The sequence below is a fragment of the Ptychodera flava genome, chromosome 4 (genome assembly GCF_041260155.1).
Source record: "Ptychodera flava strain L36383 chromosome 4, AS_Pfla_20210202, whole genome shotgun sequence".
Lineage (NCBI taxonomy): Eukaryota > Metazoa > Hemichordata > Enteropneusta > Ptychoderidae > Ptychodera > Ptychodera flava.
The window spans coordinates 8,800,640-8,826,302 of record NC_091931.1 but is presented as its reverse complement, the minus strand read 5'-3'; the positions used below and the strand labels follow the sequence as shown (position 1 = coordinate 8,826,302).

General features: G+C 36.9%; 1 protein-coding gene across 1 annotated transcript; it reads left to right on the top strand.

Moving 5' to 3' along the window:
* Nucleotides 1-300: 300 nt before the first annotated feature.
* On the top strand, nucleotides 301-25,663 carry LOC139130835 (MBT domain-containing protein 1-like). The gene is made up of 19 exons (XM_070696631.1): nucleotides 301-438; nucleotides 1,308-1,320; nucleotides 2,082-2,221; nucleotides 3,573-3,753; nucleotides 4,644-4,810; nucleotides 7,826-7,969; nucleotides 8,561-8,678; nucleotides 9,536-9,670; nucleotides 10,076-10,164; nucleotides 10,446-10,677; nucleotides 13,151-13,230; nucleotides 13,965-14,214; nucleotides 15,954-16,033; nucleotides 16,483-16,717; nucleotides 17,245-17,325; nucleotides 17,583-17,798; nucleotides 18,654-19,771; nucleotides 20,116-20,599; nucleotides 20,659-25,663. The coding sequence occupies exons 1-18, from the start codon at nucleotides 436-438 to the stop codon at nucleotides 20,245-20,247; spliced, it is 3,414 nt and encodes a 1,137-aa protein (XP_070552732.1). The 5' UTR covers nucleotides 301-435; the 3' UTR covers nucleotides 20,248-20,599; nucleotides 20,659-25,663.

Sequence of the window (25,663 nt, the reverse complement as noted above, 5' to 3'; positions counted from 1 at the left end):
TGAAATTACTCTCATTTCGTGTCTTTGATCACTATTGGTTTGTGGAGGTGTATTCCCGACTGAACATATTAAATCACGAACATTTCCTTTACATATGAGTTAAGACATTCGTGTCTTTGTACACCACTTAATTAATAATTTGTTCGCGGTTGAAGCATGTTTTCAATAACATTAATGATTTGAATAAAGTCTGCTCAAAACAATATCATTGGGGCCTCAGTATAGATTAGCCAATAGGGTACTTTGTAACATTTACGTGATTTTACGTCTCTGAGCATGCGCTCTCAGCTCATGCTAAATTTGTTGATAAATAGAGGACTTGAACCAGGGTTCCGAAAGTTTATGCACTTTTGCCGTTTTTGCTGCCCTTTCAGCTTCTTTCGTACTGAAATCATCCCGTGAAAAGAGTGGTCCAGACCTCTCTGACCACTTGCGATGGTAAGTATGAAAATTCGCATACTTTTCAAAAGCGAAAACAAGTATTTCGAGCACTTGTGTCTTGGCGCGTACATCGTTTCTGTGCTGTTGTGGTTGGTCTCAAAATCTTCGCGCAAAATCAGCGTATTTACAAAAGAAAAATGTATCATTTCAACGCTACTAGTTCACAAATTATCAATTTCAAGCATGTTTCATTGCAATTAAAGTTGTTTAACCAGGTCTTTTCCGTGACTGAACTCATTTCCCGGCGGACAGGTGATTCTTGCTTATCGACGAACGAGAGGTACAGTGCTGCTGCAGTACTTGCAGCAGCAGTAGCACGTCGAGTAACAGACCATAGATTGTTTTAAAGGGCTATGTGGCAAATCGTTTCTGTATTGACAAGCTTGTATCGAAGATAAGGTAGTTCAAATATGATGTACGTTCAATTTTCAATCGGAGGAAATCATGCGTTATTAGTTAAAATGTACCTATTTGAAATTCGATATTGCTTGTTTCTCTAGAATGACAGCAGCCTTCGAACTTCTTGCCCCACTCGTGGTGTTCCATACCAACTTTGCCCAAATTTTTGTACCGAATTCATGCGTTAGCCAAATGCCGTCACACCCTGTCGAGTAAGAGAAACAAATCACTGTCGTAACTGCATTTCCAATTTCAAACACTGTCACGTAATTTTTCTCGATATATTTTTAATCTGCTCTCGTGTAGGGTACTACGCTTTTACTGTTTTGAACTGTGCTATCAGCATGGCCATGGTAACAAGCTGGAATTTTAGCATAGATACCTCACGACTCCAGCCAGTAACAAACATGTCAACTAATGCCAAATATGATTTAAAATTCAAAATCTTTTTTTCGTTTATCTTATAGGAGCCAGACCCAGGTAAGACAATTTATATGTAAAGCTTTATAAACTGTACAGACTTTCGTTTAACTCATGTATTATGATCGTTATGGGAAACAATGAAACACTTTGCCGAAATTTTACTATTTAGAAGCAACTTTCAAACGCTTAAAATTATGAGGAAAAAATGCACATGTCTATCACCTAGCAACAATTTTTTTAATGTGATCATTGAGGACACATTAATTCTTTATGGTAATACAAGTAGTTGTGTGTCCTTGAATAGTAAATATGTGATCACCCTTTGTGGCCGTACAAGTGTATCCTATCAATGAAGAAACATGCAGTAGGTCTGTTTTCCCTTTTTAACACCCACTATCAATGCCTGTCATTTTCCCAAACAAAAGTACCAAATCTTGTTAATATGTATAATTATTCACCATTCCAACTCTCCACATCTACTGATACAGGAGTTAAAGGGGAGGGCACTATTGGTGGTTTAGTTCTGTGGAATTATTCAATTGAAATTTTTCAAAATGAATACAAATGAACACAAATGGAATGGTGTCTCCAGTCAGTGACATCAAAAAGATTTTGCCGGAAATGCAAAAGTAAGACATAGAATTTTGTAAAAAATATAGACCTTATTTTCTGGTAAATGGAGATCACTTACCATCCTGTAGACATTTTTAGATGCCTTTTTATGAGTACCATTTAATAATGATTTAAACTTGTGTTAATTTCCTTAAACAATTAAGTTTTGCTGTGTTCCTCAGTACACCTTGTTCTTTATTTCACAGGATGGGGAGACTTCCAGTTTGTTCTTGACTCTGATATGAGTCAGGAATCTGGTGTCGTGGTACAATCACAATATGAAAATGATTCTGGAAATCTGCTATCTCAAAGCCAAAGTTCTTTTGAGGAGTTTGCCACTGAAATTGTGAGTAACGATAGCAGGGGTTTTCACACTATGAGAAAGAGTGACTTGTGCTCCAATTATCTCAATCAGAGGGTATCTGTAGCAAACTACGGGGATTTGCAAAACCATGAAAGTACGCAATGATCAACTGCTAGCATTTTATTGCTTTTTCAATTGATAGAAGTATCCAAATATAAGATTCCAGAAATGCAGCATCAATGTTTCAAAATTCTATTTCAAAGTTTGTTGCCACAGAAACTTGAAAATAATAGTAGTGTTCCTTGACACTTGACTTTCAATACACATATGCTGCCCATTGTTTTTCCTTGCTCTTTATTTCATTTCATTAACATATACGTAAGTAAATGGCAGGCACTATTTCCTTTTGTCTCTGGATATTTTACTAGAAATGATTTTAACTGAGTAACATTTGATCAGGGCCACATATGCAGTGTGATGTTTGCACTTCAAGGTGTTCAAGTGCAGATTAATTTAGTTTGGAATGCCTAATTTGTGAAATCGTGAAATGAGAAAAAGTACTTGTACAGAGTGAGAAGGGCAACAAATAATTTAAAACCAAATATTACCTCAGTGTCCTTGCTGAAGAGAAAAACTATAGAGATGGTTGTCATAAAAATCAGAAGTACATGTGGTAAGGATATTACAGTGTTGTATTTAGCCAAGAAAGCTTATCACAAGTATTTGGGATTTTTTTGTTCAAGATTTGTCTAAAACGTTGACTTTCCGGTTTTTTACTGAAATCTTCCTTTCTACCAAAATCTTGCACAAAAAAATTACCCTGATGTGGACATTCCAACTGTAGACATTTATACTTCAATAAACACTGGTGGAAAAGTCTTGTTTAATGGTGCTGAACACTAATGTAAAAGTTGTTAACACTATTATTTATATAAACAGTTATTTTTAAAGATTGATTGTCACTCTTCTACATTTATCTTTACCGTCACCTTCATGTTGTATTATACATTTGTTTCCCTTTCTTCAACTTACAACTTTCCTAAAGAGCAATTGATTATGAGGTTGACCTATGAGCTTCACAAAATGTACGGAAAAGAAAAGAATTTCAATTGCCTATGTTTATAAGGCCAGAGAAACAAAAAAATTGAAAAACTAAATGCAGCAAAACCAGTGACTAGGTGATTATATTTTGCTTTGGGTAAAATGCAGAATTTTGAATTCAGCTGTTATTGCGAAGATTGTCATACAACTACATGTAGCTTGCTCACAGCTTGAAAGTGTTTTATTTGGTGTTACAAAATAGTGTGTTGTTGGTTTATGAACAATATTACAGTTAAGTTTACAATTATTAATTTTTTCATAAGCCAGAAATATGATATCTATACTGTGTTAGGTTGATTCCAATCGTGACAAGCGTGGAGGTGACCCAGATGATATCTATGCATTCTATGATGCATATGATAGCTACGGTGAGCAGTCAAGTAACAGTATGTCAAGTGATGAAGACAGCAATGATGCACAGTTTAATGGCCTGAAGAATGGAGATTTTGATCAGAAGAAACAGCCAGGCATGGGTAAGACACTGTGTTTACTTGTTTTTCTGATCTTTATGTATTATCAAAAACTAGTGTAGTACAGAAAGTGCTGTACAAGTCCAGACACTTATCAGGTATTCATATGGGCACATCACAGTTTTCTGACCCACAGTTACAAGCTGAATAGGTGTGTTTGTCTTCCCAGGATATTGCTCAAGGGTGTCTGAAATGAGTAAATCTTACTGTGCATATGATATAGGTAGACACTGAACATACATGTATTGACATTGGAACATTGAAGAGTAAATAGGATTTTGCTTCACAAAAGAATCTCTGTACTTGAATTCACTTCATCTGGTCTTGAGAAAGTAACAAGTCCTGTATCTTCTTCCATACACAAACTTTCATACACAACTTTGAGTAAGTTTTTGCAATCATTCTCCATAAGTTTGCGTGACTATCATTGATCGTCACAGCACTCAAGTTCATGAACAAGGGTGCTCTAGGATCCAATCATACAAACACATCTTAGGAGACAGTTATTGTTGCTTTGTAACTGTTGAATTTGCACTGTAAAGATATATCCTGCTGTCTGCAAGATGTTACAAGAAGCTTGAGGGTCTTGAATGGGAACTTGAATATTGCACAGAAAAAGTAGACAACAGGAGGTGCTGTCGGGTACCTTTTTCAATGCTAGGCTTTTATGTACAACAAACTTTGTAGTAAAGGATGCAGCTTTACTGATAGAAAGAGAACTGAAAACAAAAAACTTTAATAACTTGTAGATATGTCTATTTTCCTACTTAGATATTAAATTTTAGGTGACATGCAATGAGCTTTGATAACTTTGATTTGTTGATTGACACTCAAACAAAAAGCTGTCTATTTCTTCATGCATAAATCGTGGTTTACAAATGTATTTCTTTCAGCAACTTGTGAATTGTGTGGCAAGGTTGGAGTACAACATGCCTTTTACTCCAAAACTAAAAGATTTTGTAGCATGACCTGTTCTAGAAGTGCTGCTGGCCAGAAAGCAGCTGCTGCAAAGAGACCGAAGTCAACGACAACACAGTCACCGAAAAAGCCAAAAGTTGAGGTAAGTTTATGAAGAAGAACAATAATAAAACCTTTCACCAAATTTTAGATCAGGCCAAAAAAAAAAATATGTGCTGTTCCGATTACATTGTTTTCAAAAATAGGGTAGGTAGGTAGGGAAATTTTTTTCTTTTTTTTTATTTCTCAATGTGCATTTTGTACGCGTTCAACAAACTACCAGTGAACAATTTCCTCATGAAATGCACTCAAATTGAATACCAATATAGTAAAATAAAATATTCACCAGTAGATTGAAGTGTGTGGTTTATTAGACTGCCACGGAAATTGATATGGCTGAATAACAATTCTTTGACAGGAAAGTGGACTGTTTATCCACAGGTAAATCCTCAACTTTTGCAGTCACTCGCAAGAAAAACACACATACTTTACGTTGAAGTTGTTTGTAGCCTCGTCAACCTGTATATTTGTCTGCTGTACTTCCAACCACGGCCAGCAGCATCACTGGCACATTCAACTCGAATAGAGTACATTTTACATTCAGAAAAACCTGGATGGTGTTCCTCCAAAATTTCTTCGAATGTTCGGTTCTGTTTAACAGAAGACAAATCGATCTTTCTTCGCCATGATCGCATTTGCGAAACAAAATTGAGTACACGTTATGTCCATCGCGAGTCACCATTTTGTTTGAGACGAGGCCTGCTATAAGTAGGGATACCAGGCCCTTTTTTGTTCTTGGTTAAACTTACTTGAATTGTATGTTTTCTTGAAGATCTTGTCTCAGGATTCAAAAAACTGTTTGAATGATGGTTCTATCTTGTCTACTTCCAGGGTTATGATTTTTTTAGAATTAAAATATGCTCGATTTTTTTGACAAATGGTCAAAAAATTTCAACATATGGCTAAGAGTCATTTTGTGGGTATCCCTATGAAAAAATATAGTTGTGAAATAACATTAATTCTCTAACTAATCTGCTTTAAAATACTTTTTGTGTAATATATTGTAAGAGTACGGTATAAGGAGCTTTTGTTTTCTTTACACAGAGACTTGAAAATGCCAAAAATTTTGTGAGACAGAGTTGAAAATTGGACGGCACCGTGTATACTACCAGTCAAAAAGCTATTTTTTGCCATTTTCAAACTACTGTAACTTTCAGAGTTTTTAAGCTAGCTCTGTCAAATTTTGGACAATTAAACTTGAGTAATAACAAAAAAGAATGAATATATTTTAGCTAGCTCTGTCAAATTTTGGACAATTAAACTTGAGTAATAACAAAAAAGAATGAATATATTTTAGATCTGTAAAATTTCTTAAATGTTACATTTGAGAAATTCTGATATTCAAAAAAACAAAAATCATATGAATATGAATAAAATAAGTCATTGTTCAACTGATCAACTCACTGTACAGAATAATCCCCCTGGAGCTGTCCTTTTTTATACAAGAATATTACTCCCCCCTAAAAAGCTGTCATCTTGTTGTACTTTCCTTTAGCATTGAAATCTAGAGTCACGGTTATGATTTTTTCCTTTCCTTTCCTTAGATGTTTCATTCTCTCTTCATTTGCCCGTCTTTCAACTTGTCTTGTTTATCAATCCCGATTCCTGCACTACCCCTGTCTGTCATTTTCCTCAGTTAAATAAAGGTTGTTTACATACAGTTATTATAATAATAACAATGGCATGCTGACTTTATTCCCATATATCATTGAAAGAGTATCATTTCTGTTGTCAAATATCATTTTGTAAATTTTGTGTAACATCAACAGATGAAAAATAACACAGTTTAATGTTCGCAAAACTACCAGGGGTTAAAGTTTGAAAACAGCTGATTGTAGCGTTGGCAGTTAGGGGCTGTTCAACGAAGTACATACGTACGGCAAAATTCACGTTAAATTCAGAACGCACAGATTTTGAAACTACTCAGAACTTACCTTAACACACAGTTTTTGGTGTACGGGTTTATATTTTAATGATAGAATGACTATAAAAAGTAAAATGACCAAAATTTTGCTCGATTCACTATCACGAAACACTTACGGGTTTTCACTTGGCTTGCATAATATGGCCGCACTGTGCATGGCGCGGTTCGGAAATGACAACAAGAATGTAAATGAAAGATTACATCAAAAAACGGCCATGAAAATGCTTCAAACTTTCCACAAATTTAATATAACAGTTGCTGTTTGGTATACTAACTCCGATCACTGCAAATTGTCCCTGCATTTTAGCGAAAACCAACCTACAAAACGCCGTTTAGGCACTAAACAACATACTGTAATGAGCCATTCCATTCTAACATAGGAAGTAGTGCTAACCGTTCAGTGTGCAACAACTGTCAGTGTCATGTCGCAAGTTTACATGAGCGTCTGGCATCACTTCTATAAGAATGACGTATTAGTTCTCGCTTGATTCGCGCGATTTCATGCGTTTCACGTTTTTCATATCGTTATTTTTACTTCCGGGTTTACGAGGCTCTAAAAAGTCTAGGGTCGGGTGGTTAAAATTTGGGTAGGTCGGGTAATCGGAACAGCACATATTTTTTATTTTGGCCTCATAGTTCAACTCAACTGGCCATCTGAAAAGATGAATTTTACAAAATTTGCAAAATTGAATTTCTTACAACTCTTGCCTCATTTCCTCCCAAGAAATCTTCTTTTAAGTGGTGAATGGCTAGAATACATGTATAGTGTTGATAATTCCAAAGTCCTAAGTCCTGACTTCTCTCAGATTTTATAAAAACTTTACAGAATTTTTGCCCATATAAATTTTTGGTGCTTTCTCATGTTTGGTCAAAACATGATCTCTTACAACGCAAGTCCAATAATTATTCCATATGCCATAATTATTCAGAGATATTTTCAACCCGATTGTTCAGATCATGATGAAATTGGTATATATGGTTATTTTCATGCTGATTTTTTTGGTAAGATTTTATTATACAATTGAACACGCATACAGTAACATTGTCATCAACAAGTTAGAGGTCAGTGAAATTGTCATCAGATTCTTACATGTCTCTAAGTCGAATGCCATGTCATCTTGCTATTTCTTCCAGACACTGAAATCCAAGAAGGGAGCCAAGAAGTCAAGCCCAGGTGGTGGTAACAGCAAAAAGAAGTCAAATAGTGGAACTTTTGACTGGAGTACCTATCTTACTGAGATTAATGCTGACGCTGCCTCTGTCAATTGTTTTAAACATGTAAGTATAGTCATCTCTTTTTCCACTGTTATAAAAGTCTATTTCTTATGATATCCTCCATGAGGAGGTTGGAATGGGAGGGGCACCACCATTTCAAAGTCAGTCTATTCATGTCATCAGCAAAATAAACAAGGCTTCTTAAACATTGTTATGCAAACTATATATTGCTACAGTACTTGTCCATGCAGCTGTCATTTGATATTGTTGAAGATATTTTACAACAAATATGTCTGATTTCTACGTTGCTGTTATTCCTCAGGTTGGCATTCATATGACTCTTCCATTGGTCTATATCTAAGTTCACAATAAGTATTTTGACTCATTACACAAGGCATCTTGCATCAAATTGTCACTCCCAGTGTCAACACAAACAAAAATTGCAATAGGAATTATGTAGAATATATGGGAATGGTAAGTTTTTCCCAATCAATTCCTTTGAAGTGAAGTCATACTTTTCTATTCTGACAAGGCCATACAACCCTTCACTGAATACACTGTGATCAGCATATCCTGTTCTGTTGTACAAGTGACACCATAGTCTCATGATTGTCACAGTTCTTGATTCAGCTTCTTCATTCCTTGTTTTTGTAGTCTCCAATGGCTGATAACTGGGAAGACATAGCTGTTGGAATGAAAGTAGAAGTGCTGAACACGGACTGTGATCTTTCGAGTAATGTCTTCTGGATTGCACAGGTCGTAAAAATTGCAGGTAAGTTTCATTTGAAAGTCACAACTTTTAAATTAGACTCTACACAATCACTTCGCCTTGCCAATTCTTGCTTTCTAGCCCAGCTCTTGCAGTTCCTGTATAAACTTCAGCAGGGCATTGCTCTTTATCACCCAGCACAAGTAAATGTATGTCTCAAGAGATACATGTATAGTATCATGCTACATTATTGACAACATGCTTCGTAAGACAATTTGGTAAAATTTGCCCAAGTTTATTTCAGTGTTCATGTCCTTTGACACAAAGAACACTATCTAGTTCATACATGAAGCAGTCAATTTGTGAACAAGGTTATTTGAATCATGTTTGAAGAGTTGGGGTGAAATTGTCTGTTGCCACATGTAAACAATAGACCATTGTCAGTGCTACACAAGATCATGCATGACTGTAACATTTGCAAGGTATGTTCTCACAACATACAATAATGTTTCGATGGGTACCATCATAATTGTTTGTATTACAGAAATTATTTCAGTTAAACTGTACAGATATGCCTCTATTACACTTTCTTTACTTTTCAGGCAACTTTCTTGACAATTTGTGTTTAATATCTAGGTCCTGTAACATCTCTGTACAAGTGGAAAATAATCAGTATTGTAAGCACAAATATTTCAAAAGGTTTTGGAAATGTCCACCATAACAGCCATTTATATGGGATTGTGTTGGAAAAAACATTCAATTTTTAACTGTCACATCTTCACCCATAATCACACTTATACAGTCCTAACATCATTGGCAATAACCTGATTGTTTCAAATAAACAAGGTAAAATGGGCAAAGTAAAGCTGATAAAACTTTAGTATCTCCAAGAATGCAATGTCTGATGCTTTCTGATGCAGGTTACAAAGTTCTATTGAGATATGAAGGATTTGGAAATGACAGTTCACATGATTTCTGGAGCAATCTTCTTAAACTGGATGTTCATCCCGTTGGCTGGTGTGCAACAATTGGGAAACCTCTCCTGCCGCCAAAGTGTAAGTACATGATTAAACCTTCATACATAACTCATTCTAAAACAAGGAGTAGTAGAATTGAATCTGTAGCCATTGTAACTGTTATCAGTGAGATACTGTAACTTTGATCTGCGTTGTTCTCACAAATGTTCTGTGTACAACATAACTTCAAAAATTATTATACTAATTTAATTTCAACAACAAATTTGCCTTTGGTGGTGCTGTTCTTGACACATTAACTCAAGCATGTATTTTTAGCTCATATAAATACCAAAAAGAGCTTATATGTGAGTTGGTGGCATCTGTATGTATGTATGTATGTATGTGTATGTATGTGCTGATGTATGTTTATAAACTGTAGAGGTGGCGTAAATTTTAATAAAGAAAAGTTGATGTGATAAATGATTTGTTTTGTCTGTGTTTCAGCTATCAGCAACCGTCGTAACAACTGGAGATCATTCCTGGTGAACAGCTTAACAGGTGCCAAAACATTACCTTCAGATTTCCAAGAAAAGGTATGTCTTTCTAAAATACTACCATTAATATATACTATGTAATGAAAAGTATTGAAGTAACGTAGATCTTGTAATTGCTTCTGTCAAGAGTTTTCTTTAAACTGTGCTGATCAAACAGGGCAGAACAACACCGTTATTGCAAGCAAACAACCTTTTTTCAAGAAATTAAGATCCTATTTAGGTTGTTTTGTCACACGGTGCATGAATATGTGATACTGTACATTACCGCAATACCTTCACACTGCAGACTATGTAAATGAAGCATGACCGTGAACTTGCAGGTTGTTGAGAGTATGAATTTCAAGCTGAAGACTGGAATGAAGTTAGAGGTGGTTGATAAGATGAGGGTCTCCAGGATGCGAGTGGCCATTGTTGATGATGTTGTGGGTGGCCGAATGCAGTTACAGTACATCAGCAGCAGTGAGGAAGACTTCTGGTGCCATATCAACTCACCTCTCATACACCCTTGTGGGTGGTCAGCATTTGTTGGACACGAAATCAATGCTTCAGAAGGTAAGTCTTGTAATATGGTATAAGTTCCTCCATGAACAGCTTGCCACATCTGTCACATCTGGAGCCAAGATGGTTAGGATGTCTCTTTGGCATGGAGATGAAACCAGATCATTGTCAGTCATACTTTATGCAACGCATCAGACAAAAGGGGTTAATAGGATAAGAGCATGACAACAGAAAACAGTGACCTTATCAGTTATGCTATTGTATACAGAAAATTCTTAAACAGACAAAGTTATCATATATATTTTTAGCTACTATAGACTATAGTCTATAGAAGCTATTGGGATGGGTATCCGTCCGGCGTCAGTCTGTATGTATGTATGTATGTATGTATGTCCGTTTGTGAGGCGTCCATCCACTCAAATATCTTGAGAACCGCAGTACTTACTGATTTGATATTTGTTGTGTAGATGAAAAATATGATTTTGAGAAACTGTTTTTTTTAATTTTTTGATATTGTTGAAAATAGGCAAATTAATGCCAAAAAAGGCGTTTTTGGTAAAAAATCTTCTTCTTCATAACCGCTGGTCAGACAGCTTTGTTATTTGGTATACAGGTCCCTAGGGATAACCCAACTTAGATTTGTTCAAATTGTGATGAAATATGCAAAGGTGTATTTTTAAGGAATTTTTTTGTCATTTTTGGTCAAAATTTGACTTACATTGTATGGAATTCTTGTACTGTATAAACCCTATCAATTCACCCAGAAAAAAATAATTAATATGATTTTAAATAATTGAATTAATTAGGAAATCATCAGGAGGAGGAGGATTAAAACATGTAAAGGCAACTTTCCTGAATCCCAACTTTGATATATTCTGAACCGTCATTTATTGTGCCCTGTATGTTATCTAAAAGAAATTGCTCATAATAGTTTGTCATGATAAGGTGGTCAAATAAATAGAGATAGAGAAAGTTCTAATTTCCATTTATGGTTGACTTGCTAAGGATAAAATAAAATTACTTTTTGAGGAAAAAAATAGAGTGGTCAATTAAAAGAGTGGTCAAAGTGATAGGGTTTTTATGGTAAAGCTGGGCTGTAAGATTCCTCATGTGCTATTTATAGCAATTATGCAATCTGTGTAAAAAGTGCAATGAAAGTGATACATGATTCCTTATAATGCTTTTGATGACCTTGAACTTCTTAAGTTTCAAACATTTGTCTCTTCAGTGTGCTTTCTCTGAGTACGTACAGTCTCAACTTATTCAACAGAACTTACTTACAATGTTAATTTGAAAGTTAAAATGTGCTTGGTTAATAGGACGAAAATACTGATATTAAAAGATACATGTAACCAGCTCAAGATTCTTTATAACCTGACAGATATGCTATTTTTTTATGACGTAAATCTTGATTTAAGCAAGTCTTGTTTACTTTAATTAGAATGTAATTAACTCTCGTTTATTAGCTACTATAGACGGCTTTGATATTTGGTATACAGGTCCCTAGGGATAACCCAACTTAGATTTGTTCAAATTGTGATGAAATATGCAAAGGTGTATTTTTACGGAATTTTTTTCCATTTTTTGTCAGGCCATCCTGAAATGAGCTATTAAAGATATCCACCTTCTTCATCAATACATGTGTCACAAAAGGTTATTCTCTACATAACACAGCAGAGCTCTGTCAACTGTTGAGTCGCTTGTTTTTTCAAAACCGCTGGTCAGACAGCTTTAATATTTGGTTTACAAGTCCCTAGGATGACCTTAGTGAGATAATTTCATACAGTCAGGAAATACTTAATTTAGTATCCATGTCTGTAGTAGCTTCAGGGACTTTGGCCCTATGTTTTTTGTATGTTAAAAAACTAAAAAACAACTAAGTCATTTGATATGATATGATGATCATGAAGTTCAACATTGCCCAACTTAACACCAAAGTGTTCACCATTTTTAAGAGCACCTGCTATCCTGAAGGCTTGTATTTCTCAATCCCAAGAGATGTGCATCCCAGGAACAGTGACTGTACCCATGTACATGATCTCATTTGATACAAGTATTAATAAGTATGACATGGGACATGTAAAACATTTAAAATATGCTCTGTTAAAAAACAGGAATTGAGCCATCTTCCTTAGGGCATTGACAACAGAAAAGATAAAAGTATGACTCCAATTGTTCCATGATCACGTTCACATACACACAATGTTCATTGTACCATCATTGTAAAACAAGTCCTATCTGTAAGCCTTAGTGAAGGAGTGTTTTAACCACCATAATGTCAGCACCTTTTGAGATGTTGATCCATGGTAATGTTACCAACATCTCAAGTAATACAAAACATAACAAAATCCTGTCTAAAGACAGTTACTTTGTCTTGTCAGCCATCTTAGTTTGACACCTGTGTTGTTCTCTGCATCCATACATAGTGTCCATTCATACTGTAAGTGACAATATTCACAAGAATGTACGGTAGGTATGATTTTAGAAGGGATTGTATGTAAGGTATGATTTGTTTTTCTTTGAACAGAGTACAAGATGAGGAGTTTTACTATTGCAAAGACAAAGATTGTTGGTGAAGAGGAAGCATCATGGGAGCTTTTCTTTTGTGTGAGTATATTACTTACTGTGGTGAGACATAATTGTTCTCTTTTTCAAGATATCCAAAGGTAACACAAACAAAACAGCGAATCTAATGTACATCTAATGGCAGTTCCCATGCAGCATCATTCTAGTTCACATGGGCAGACTTAAGTTGGATGTAATTTGTCAGGCAATTCTTGTATAATTACTACTGTATGTTATAAACATCTCCAAAAAAATTAGTTCTGCGTGAAGGCTCAATGATGGGAATCTCAAAACCATGTCAACAGCATTGCCAGAGTATTTGTCCTGTGAAACATGCTTGTTTTCTTGCTGTACCCACCATAACCTGTACATGTAAAATGTGGTAGTATCTGGTATATGGCTTCTCAACTTGGTTTTTCTATGCAAGATACATTGACAGGTGTTGACAGGTGAATTTAGGTCACAAAGCAATTCAACAATTATCATAATCAGTTGCAATAACAGGTCATGTGAACAAGCCCAATGCTGGGTACTTCAACATCGAGTAGACTGAGAGTCTTCTGTTGATATGTAGAACAAAACACTCCCCAAAACACATCATCCAAAACTGCATTTACCAAGGTTTTATACCTTTCATCAGAGTGGTGTAGCCTGACTCTGTTGTATTCAATGCAAAAGCTGAACCACTGCAAAGTGAAATGGTGTGAAAAGTTACAAGTGATGAGATCACTGAGACAAAACTCTGAGTGTGTCTTTCTTATGTTGTCACTTCACAGGGAAATGATCCTCCAAAGGGGCAGGGATTTACAGTTGGAATGAAATTAGAAGCCATAGATCCCCTCAACTTGGCCAGCATATGTGTTGCCACTGTGATGAAAGTATTAAAGAACAACTACCTAATGATAGGTATAGATGGCTCTATGGCAGTAGATGGATCTGATTGGTTCTGTTACCATGCCTCATCACCATGTGTGTTTCCAGCCGGATTCTGTGAACTCAATAATATTGAGCTCACTCCACCAAGAGGTACGGTATGCTTGTCACCAAAACGATGATTTCATTGTATGTTTTAGTGCTTTTGTTGAAGCCGACTCATCAGCGGGGGCTTGATAAAATTACAAATTATCAGGAAGGAACATCTCTCGCAAAATTACGTTGCTTTTACATCTTTCCACTCACAATCTGCCTGTGTATAATAGTATAACTGTAATCACAGATGGTTGACTTGTACTCCGACAAAATGTTAGAAGTAAATGGTAAACTATGAGAAGCACATAATTACCAAATCACGTTCAGGGTTCGTACGCTCCTGGAAAGTCCTGGAATTTAAAACCACTCCTGGAAACTCCTGGAAAATCAAAATTTACTCCTGGAAAACTCCTGGAAAATCGCTAGTTACGATCGCACACGGTCGAGAATGGCCTGATCGTAAGGGCGAACGTCAAACAGTATAATTGTCGAACGTCAAAATTGCAAAAATGCGAAAAGATGTTTTGCGACAGGTGGGGAGCCCTCCCGAGACAAAATTTGGAAAGCGTAGTGTTTCTTATAATGTCGTAAAGGGGTACCCTTGTACTAGCGTGGGTGAGACCATGTTGTGTATTCCATTATCCACGGTTTTGCACGCACGTACAGTGACATCGAAGTATACATAAGTAGCAGTTGTGGAGGGACCGTGTTTAAATTTAAAGCGTGTTCGGGTCTCCAGTCACAGCAATGCCTCCTGCAAAGTGTTTATTCAGCGATCATTGGTTGAAACAGCCCGAGTACATAGGATGGCTTGAGCGGGCGCAAGATAAATTCGCGGCAAGATGCAAACTTTGTGAAAAGACTTTCGATGTATCGGAAAGCCTAGCACTGCGTATGATGCTCCATGTTCCCGTGGCTTGCCATTCGGCACATTCATGCGAGATATTGCCGGCCTTTGTGCCCTTCACCGTGCATCACCAGCAAACTTAGGTTTTTAATGTCATGCGAACAGTTCTTTTTGCAGTCTGTGAGCGGTTGAGTGATTCGGGTAGACATAGATTGGAATCGAGTTGATTTCGGCCGAAAGTAGTTAGAAAAGTAGTTTTTCGTGTGCGTTCCAAATTGGGACCGCATGTCTATGGACCTCAGCAGGGCTGTAGTGGGAGGCTTTATAATGCAGGGAACACATAGCATCATACACGGGGCTATGAAAAGCCAATGCTATAGCTTACAGGAGCAAAACGTCGAGCTGTGGTAGGAAAAAACAGGAGCAAGTAAATAAAAAATTAATGATTTCTTTGCCCGATCTTCATCAAATGTAAAGTCATCGACTAATTCTAAGCCTTCCCTGAGTTTATCTTTCCTGACACCACACTCGTAACTCGCAACTGTCTCAATCGTCAGCAATGTTATTCAAGATGTCGTCACCGTCAAAACCTGTCAACTCGTCATTGACTGCATTTGTCAGCAAAATGATGTCTTATGGGCTGAAGTTTTGTGGACAATGAAAACATTACAAACAATTAGTGTATGATTCTTATTAAAATTGCAAGCTTTATCGTGCAAACACTCCCGGAAAATGGCATTTTTCAACCACAAATACTCCCGGAAAATGGCAAAAAAACTCCTGGAAAGTCCTGGAATTTTGATTTACTTGAAGTGTATGAACCCTGATCATGCTCAGGGAATCTTTGACCATAGGGATTGAAAGTAAAACGTGTAGAATACATAAAATACTGATGAAAAGAAGATCACTTTTCATAACCTTACAAATAACATCTGATACATTCATACAGGTTATAAAATTAAATTCAAGTGGTTGGATTATTTGATTGCCACCAAATCCCAAGCAGCTCCTGTCAAGCTATTTAATAGGGTAAGAATATATTGCTAATTTCTGTACACTTTATCACCAAGCATACATCTGAACTATTAAATACGTAAAAGAAACATGATTAGTTTGTTAGTATATTTGTCAAGCCTCATCTTCAAAGTTTATCAAGTATGCGACTGTTATATAGATAGTGCATGTTGCAATCCAGTGTACCAACGATAAAGAATCTATAATTTGTCCCTAAAACTGGAAAATTTTGTGCCACCTTTTCTTGTTTTCCCTGAAGTAATGGTAATTTTGAGGTAATGTTTTTACCACTTAGCAAAATTTCTAGAAAATTCCAAAACTTTTGATAATTTACCAAACTCCAAGTCTTAATTTAAAATACTGCAACCCATATATCGTATGCATGGACAGTAAAACTGATATGATAGCATCTATGTAGATTGATATTCAATATTGACACTTTTCATCTTATCAACCCTCTGTAGAAAATTCCAAAACATGGTTTCAAAGTTGGGCAAAAGCTTGAAGCCGTTGATTTGATGGAGCCACACCTAGTCTGTGTGGGCACAGTGACCAAGGTTGTGGGACGCTTACTCAGAATTCATTTTGATGGTTGGGATAAGATCTATGATCAGTGGATTGATTGTGAAAGTCCTGACCTATATCCAGTGGGATGGTGTGAAGCCTTCAATTATGCTCTTGAACCACCCAAAATTCAAGGTAATGTAGCATTATCTATGGCATTGGAAATACAAACTTGCGCAATCATTAGGGTTAAAGTGCCAATAATAATCTGTTGACTGTTTTTTGCAGAAGTTCTGTTCATGTTTGTATTGTCTGTTGCAGAAGTGTGTCTGTCAAACAAAAAGCCACTCTTTGACTTTCTTTGACAATTCTAATAAGCTTTTTTCTACAAACTTTGCCTATTTTGAAGTTCATCAGTTTTTCAGTGAAACAATGACAGCAGCAGTAGTTTTAGATTTTCACGGACAATATTAATAACTAAGATATTTACTAGCATATAAGTTAGTGAGATGGAGACTGAGGAAACGTAATTAAATGTGTGTGTGTGTGCGTGCAAGAGAGAGAAAGAAGCACTTTCTGCACTTGTATATACCCATCAGCTCTCCTAGCAAATTCAATATTGCCATAGCCCGCCTAATGATTCTTGTTTAAAGGTCCTCTTTGCTTACATTGTATATGTACCGAGTGATACTAAATGTGGTATATCATATTCTGTGTAATAGATCCCAAACCTCCTCCACCAGTCCCTGTTAAGCCCAGGAAGAAGAAACCAAAAAATCAGACTTACAAGGGATCTAGGAAAAGTAAGTGATCAAATTTTAACGTATATTTATGAATTCAAAAGTCTAGCTGAATCTTACATGACTTCTGTGAAAACAATGTCTGTACAACAGGGTTACAAGAAGAGGCTGTATATTGAACAAGACCTGTAAACAATACCACTATAAATGAGAAACCGTAGAAAAGCTATAACTTTTAAATGTGAGAAAATAAGTAAAGATTTTGATATCGAGGGAGCATTTACAGGAGATACATATATGGCGATCTTTCTCGATTCCAGAAAAGAAACTACCGCCTCAGAAGAAACAGGTAGCTAGCAATAGGTTCTACAAAGAGGAGGTCTCTCCGACACCACCGTACACCCCACTACCTGCCAAGTCAGTCGCTGCAATGATATCACCTTTAGAAACCAAGCCAGCTGTCCATACCAAGCCTGACTTAACCAGTTTAATTTCATCACCTTCCAGCATCACACCTCCCATTAAAACGAATATAGGTAGGTACGGTTATTATCAAGCCCACAAGTCTGAAGACCTGGGTAAAAAAGTGATGAATAGTGGTACTTCTGATGCATTGAGACAACAATGTTTGTTGTTCAAGCACATTTTGTGACAAGTCTGTCATAATTATATTCCACAGTGAAATTGAAGTCTATCTTCACCAATCATTTCAGGGTTGATATCAATGAGTGTAACCAATTTTCTACAGTCATTTGTTCACAAAGGAAAAGTGGTGAACACAAGCTTTAGATTTGAACTATTAGTGTTGTCCAGGGATTGCTAGTGATGCCCTCTATCCCAAACCGTATTGACATCCTGGGTGACCAGTGATTACGATTAATGCAAAACATTGCCTGTCTACAAATCTGCACCATTAACATCATTTTACCGGGTACTATGTGAAATTGGACTGCTATGACATGGAGGGATAGATCTGTACTCCCAACATTGTACAAAATACTACTGCAATTACATGGGATAGAAATGGTGAATGCAAGTTGTGTATTTCTTACAAGCATTTAACCCCAACACCACCATGGTTGGGCTAATGTGCTGCGTCTCAGAAGCTGTTGTCCAATTTGGTGGCTGAATCTGACCATTATAATTGAATAATACAAATAGACTCCCTATTGCTGTGGATAGTGACAATCGACCAATCAGATAACCTTCTGAGCACGCTGCACATCAGCAGGCATGGTTTGGCCCATCACATTGTCATCAATGGTGATTGTGGACCTGTTTACAGGGAATTAGGGGTTTACAAGTTGAAACACAGCTTGCATAGATCGTTAAATGCCTGGCTCCTTTGAAAGTATATGAAGACTAAGACTGATTGTATTTACTGTTTGCAGGTCAGATTCATGTCAAACAAGAAATAGACCCACCAGAGAAAGGATTTGAGATATCAAGTCATCTTGATTCCAGTACAAGTGACAGCGAAAGACAAGGATTGGCAACTCCAAGAGACACCACTGCATCTCAGTCTACCATCCAAGATAAACAGATCTCACAGATTGTGGGCTTATCACAAGCCCAGCGTGTCAGTGACATTGGAATGTTGAACACTAGCGGCAGTGCGTCATTGCCGAGTTTTAGTACCTTTGCTTCGAGCAGTAAATCTGAAATGGACAATTCGTCAATACTGCAGTCAGAGTTGTCAACTCCGCAGGACAGTTTGCAAAGCCTTTCACCGAGTGCCAGTGTTGTAGCATCGTTTCCTCATAATTTCAATGCTTCAATGACAGGGTCCAGTGGTGGGGTTCCTCTGAGTACTAGCCCAGTGGGCTCTATGCAACCGTTTTCTACCACAATAAACAATTTGAACATTCCACATTCCATTTCAAGCAATTCTGGGTATGGAAGTCCGCCTCCCGGAAGGGCAAGTCTATTACAGTCTCCCCTGCCATCTCCCAGCAGCAGCCCGGTGGTCTCTGCGCGCAACATGCCACCATTATCAGCAATTTGCTCAGCGCCAGTCTTGAACACCATATCACCAAGTGTGAACACTGCGAACAGTATGCCTCCACTTACAAAGCGCAACTTCAGTACAATGCCACCGTTATCAACACCAGTTGGCGCTGGCAGTAGTGCAGCCTCCGTGGGTGTCCAGAACAACATTCCGATGACAGTGTCAAACAGTGGCAGTGTCCTGAGGCCACAGTCATTGACAGGACTTAGGTTACCGATAAGCACTACAACAGCTCTATCCAGTATCTCACCAGCAGTCCTAGCCAACATGAACAGTCTAGGAATTAACTTTAACTCCCAGGGACTATCCCAGTACAAAGGAATGCAATCCATAGTGTCCACAGTTCCAACTCTATCTTCGCCAGTACAAGCACCGTCTAACTTGACTCCCAGTGTCATGGAGTATGACCTGTCAGAGCCTGCCAGATGGGGAGTGCTGCAAGTCATGCAGTTCCTCAAAGAAAACGAATGTGGTGCCTACACAGAGAGTTTCAGGAAACAGGTGAGCACAGTGAACAGAATATCTCTGTCTGCAAAACTCTAACCCTCAAACCTCTTCACTATCTCATCCACTGAGCTTTCAGTAAGTAGGTCAGCTCTCTTTGTATTGGTAATGTGTTCAAAGTAATGCGTACATGCCAAATAGATGAAAATACATGTAGCTTTTTGCTCACTACAACTTTTATTAGCTATGCAGATGGGGAAGTGATGGGTCTGTCAGGATAAGGAATGGATATAAAGAATGGGAAAATGTTGCAAAGTAATTAGAAGTCAGAATTCTTCATCAATGTCTGTATGGTCCAATACTTAAAATAACTATGTTGCTCTCTCTTTGTCTTCCTGCAGCAAATTGATGGAAAGAAATTACTGTCCCTCACCAAGGAACAGATATGTAACTTGACTGGCATGAAAGTGGGACCTTCTCTGAAGATCTATGAACATATCCAGCAACTGAAAGCTAGACTAGCTCAACAATAGAATTGATGTTTGCTACAACCAACCACCATAATCAGGTGTAATCAGTAACTCTGCCAAACTTTCTCTGAATTCTTCATGGACACTTCTTGATATTTGAAACAGGCAGCGTCTTCATGTCAACTACTGTGTAATTTCTCTCTTCATCTGTACAGGTATGAAGCTAGCAAGACAAGCAGTCTATCAGAGTACTCTCTGCATAAAGTGTGTGAGTGGAAATCTGTGGTTTTTCTGTGCGAATGTGTGCGAGGAATATTTGATGTACAGTACAAATGTAAGTTGTCAAGTTGTACCAAGGACTTTGTGCTCATTACAAACAGTGGAGGTGTATATGAGAGAGAGAGAGAGAGAGTGAGTGAGAGACAGACAGACAGACAGACAGACAGACAGACAGACAGACAGACAGACAGACAGACAGACAGAGAGAGAGAGAGAGAGTGTGTGTGTGTGTGTGTGTATACATGTGACCTGTGCCAATACTTAACTTCTTTCATGCACAGCCAAGCTTAACTTTCACAGCAGAGCAGAATTTCATTGAATCTGATATCCTGTCTCACTCAGACATAAAATGTATCTGTGAATATCATTTGTTATTTACCTTGCTAATGCTATCAAATGAGTGTAACTTCTTCACACAATTTTAGTTCGGGTATGTAAGTATTTATTCTTTGCCCATGAAATACTAGAGGCTGTTTACTCTTTTTAGTATATCACTGGATGAGGAAGAATAATTCTACCATCTGCCAGTATCTGGTACAGTCTTCCAGTTTCAAAAGTTTAACAAATATTAAGTAAGACCATCATGAATTAATCGTATGTACATCCTTTTGAATTGATACAGCGTGTATGCATGCACTGCTCTGTTGCATTGTGTCACCAACTTGTTCACCCCTCCCTCCGTGTACATGTTCCGTCAATGACAATAGGATGAAACCAATGTGAAATAGTAAGAGGGTTTATATGGTTAATGCCAATGGTATTGCCATAGGCACTGTAAAAGAAGCAACTCTCCATTCCCTCAGAGAGCCATAATTTTTCCACTTTAGTTATGATATGTTGATCTGTTTATGTCACAGTTCTTTTGTTGTGTTTGATTGAATTGAGTTAGTTGACTGCCCTTCACTTGGCCAGGTTGAAATCAGTTGCATTGCAGGAAAATGTTCAGCACATCTGTCAAAGGTGCAATATTCCACCTGACAGTAATCTGCATTGACACTCATGTTAATGATATGCGAATTCTCACACAAATTATGTCTAGTCAGGGAGGTTTCTTTATTTGCCAGAATGTTTCATTGTTGTTTGTCGTGTTTTCAACACAGAGTGCCCCATTGAGTCATAGCTCTAGGTTGTTATATTGCAGAGTACTGAAAGATCTCCCTATCTTGACATACAGTCCAGAAGTTCATCCATGAAACAGTTACAAAGTAATGTCTTGGTACTTTTACATTCAAAAATGCAAAAGGCAAATGGGATTCATATTTTACAATTACTGTAAAATATTTCTTTGTATGTAATTAATACAACAGCGTGTAAAAACCATGTGTGAAGTGAAGTTGGGAAGATTTCTCAAAGCGACCAGTTTGGGTTTTAAATCATGCATGTGAAATGATAATGATACAATCCACACTAGAGTGCAGTAGTTGAATTTGTAATTGAAGTTTCATCATTTGTTAGATGTTTTATCAAAGACCTTGTACGGGGGTATGTCGATTCTTGTAGAACCATAGACCTCTGTGCTATGCTGTCTCACTTTGAAAAGATTGTTGAAATCTGGCATAGTGCCAAGAATTTTCCGTTTTCTCGATGAAGGCAATTCCATCATGAAACATCAAGTCTACATTTACACAATGAGTTCAAAGCTGTATGATGCTTGCATCTCTCTTTATAACAATGTCATATGAGCCTATTCCAACTGAAACATGACGCAAAATTACCTTGTAAGAAAAAGTGTAAGATGCTAGAGGACTTGGAAATTTGTGGGACTTTGTCAGGAATATGTGTCTGCTGTATGTAACAGTGGTGTTAGTGGAGTATATCATGTGCTTGAATTGTGTGAATAGATTTTCTGCATGGCCTATAGTTTTTACAGCTCATACTATGATGTATTTTTCAAATCCAAGTTTTGATTCATGGACACTGGCTGCGGCTGCAGCTGTTGTGTGTTACAGAACCACAAAATAATGTTTTTCTCTCTGATGAGAATCAAATATTGTGTGTGATCATTAGTGTTGCTGAAAATGAAATCAAATTTCAATCAACTGCAATTACATGTTAAAACATTTCTCTCCTGAATTACTATTTAAAGGTTGAAATCTTGTCATGCAAGTAAAAGGATCTTCAAATTCTTCTTTGTTGTAATTTGATCAGGAGCCCAATATAAGTGGAAATATTTACAAGTTTGCGCATCAATATCACCAGCTAAGAGAGACAATATCACCAGCTAAGAGAGACAGTGTATAGGACAAATCTAATGTAAACCGTGTTCTCCACAGCTTGGAAAATCAAAGGGATGGTCAATTTACATAGCAACATAAAATTTGCTTTTTTTGTTGTGAACATGTCTTCTGTGTGGTTATTGATATATGAATAGATTGCTCCAAAAACATGACAGATGGGTTGACCACCCCTCAAATCCTCATGTGTAGAACCCTGGTGAAAATGTTAAAATGACAAATAATGGAGTGTGGAATGTTGTCAAGTAGGTTGTACACTGTTCTTCAGGACATAAATCTTTCAGTGTGTGCAGGCAGTTTGAAGCTTTTGTAACCACTTGGACTGTATGATATGACAACACATATTGTCAACCTCAACCAAGAAAACGTTCCTCAATACAGAGGAGCTTTTCAATCTTTCTCAAAAGTTTTGTCTGACCATGGAGGTGGTCTGGCACAGCAACGTTTTAAGGTGTACTGTGTTCAATTTACTCATACAGTGTATGAATATCATATCAAGCTATGTACAAGTTCCAGATCTCAAATCTTGCAAGGACAGACTCTGGTTAGTCAAACAAGAATAATACAAAGTACATGTATTGGAACATCTCTCCATGCTTCAATTTCACATTACTGGTTTCTTTCAACCCTGCTACATTCCCCCCTCCCTCCCCCAAAGTATCAGCTCTGTGCCTTGGTTTGTACTTCATCGCAAAGAAATCACCTCTACTTCTTTTACCTTTGTGCTTTGATTTTGTACTTTTCCCTTGATATATTATTAGAAACCTTTCTATTGCAATTGTAAATATTTGTGGCACCTGTAGGTAGTAGGGTTGGGGGTGTTTTTGACGTGTGGGTTGATCTCTGTCGATATACCTATTATTTATGTACAGGTTTCACTCATGACAAACAGTTTCAAGAATACTTTGATAATCATTTGAAGTGAATTTTGGTTTTCAGCTTGCAGATGTCTTGATTTTGCAAGAGGCAGCTTTGCATGTTCATTACCTTTTTTTTCCTTTGTACTCATATTTGCAAACAATCAAGTATATCCACTCATCTTCCCAAAATGGAGAAGACTGTGGATTTTAAAGTCTACCTATCATGCACCACATATGGGTTACAGTGTAAAAGATAACTGAGATCTGTACATGTAATGTACATGAAATTAGTAATACATGTATTTCATACAATGTCTCCACTGGATTCTAACCTGATTTATTTGTGGTATCTTTCATTTGAAGGGACTTTGCACTGAGTTAATGAACAAGGAAATTAACATAATCTACGCTTTTTAAAACAAGACCTCCATCAGGTCACAGTCTTCTACTGTTTGTTACATTGAAAAGATTATTACAATTGGTTCCAACTCCAAGATTATATCTTTGGTCACAAAACAGTCCCAAGTTTATAACATCATCTTCTGACCTTGGTTTTGAGAGAAACAAGCAAAGCACTGGCTTCTGGCTTGTGAAAAACCGTCACCCAGAAAGCTTTCATACAAAGCGTCACCTGAAAAATTATATAAGGTCATTGCTTATTGTGAAATTATGGCTTACACTCAGGTGAACAAGTGACGTGTGATGTCTTGCTGAGCATGACCCCGTTACCTTTCACTGCTAAATTTTCTGCAGAAAATGATGAAACAATAGGTTGCCACCAAAATTTGGTAGTGAAAGGGTAAACAGGTCATGCAAGATAGACAAGGAGGCATGTTGATAAGAGGCTCACCAATTGCAGGGCCTTATGAAAAAATATTTATATAAGATGAATTTGAAGTGGACAGATGTGAGCGGATATTGTTAAACCATTTCAGTAAAGCATACAAACACCAGAGTACATGCCTTTGATTTTTGCTCTTTTTGAAATGTACTCTTGAACTTTTCAGTGATAGTGGCTGTAATTATTTCAGCTTTAGGGTGGTAGTATTGTAACATAAAAATCTTACTTGTCCTGACTGTTGATACATTCAAAATAGTAGTGAAGTTAAGCATCAACTTGAAAAGAAAAGATGCATTCTCCTTAACCTTTCAAGTGTCTACACACTGTATGAGACAAGTAGCTTGCTGTGCGTTGTCAGTCTTGAAGATTTACCACTGTAATACCAGTTATCTAAGTCACTAAGCCATCTATCAAATGCTGAAAGCATATGTTATTCTAAGGGGCGTACAAGTCCATGTACATGCGAACTAATACTGCAAGAAAGTGTAGTTTTCTCACACGCTAACATCCCACCAAAACAAAATTACATGCAATGATCTCTGCTTCCAACCAGAACGCTTACTGAACAGTGGTGTTTCTGTGCATCTTTTTTTTTTGCAAACAATGATATATAATTTAATGTTAACACCTTTCCAGCATGACGTGACATATTCCTTAAAAGCCATATTCACAAAGAATTCTCTTCCAAGAATGTGCATTTTCCCCTGTGATTCAATGTACTATTATTCTGACACATGGCAGAAAACAAAAAGTGTATATATATATTTTTTAGAACTTCTGATGTAGCAGAACATCAAGTTATCTCAAATTGACTGTGGCCATTGCCCTAAAGGTTAACAGAGTCACTCTTGATCATTGAATTAATCAGAAGGAATGTGTAGAAACAGTTTTCAACTTGACATTATTGGCATATCCATTATGACCTTTGACCTTTTCGAAACTTACAAGCTGTATTACACAAACTTGTAGAATGCTTATGATTATTGTTGAATCCTATTCAGAGTCCAAGCTCACACAACACTGTGACTGGATACCTATTATGTGAAGTTAAGAATATTGAGAACAACACTTTCCAAAGACTTCAATTTGTACAGCATTTTAAGTAGATATATTAGAAACATTCAGATGTATTTTCTTTATTGAAGAAATTTCTCATCAAAAAGGGTTCATAACCTGTTTTTGTTTTTTGTTTTATTTTTGGTTGTTTGGTCCAAGACTTAAACTTGGCAGAACTCTATACAATAAATACCAAGTTAAAAAGTAAA

What these genes read in the sequence shown, in the direction of transcription:
- LOC139130835 (XM_070696631.1), top strand. An exon ending in CTTCAGATTTCCAAGAAAAG is followed by an intron (nt 10,165 to 10,445) that starts GTATGTCTTTCT and finishes GTGAACTTGCAG; the next exon opens with GTTGTTGAGAGTATGAATTT. An exon ending in CATGGGAGCTTTTCTTTTGT is followed by an intron (nt 13,231 to 13,964) that starts GTGAGTATATTA and finishes GTCACTTCACAG; the next exon opens with GGAAATGATCCTCCAAAGGG.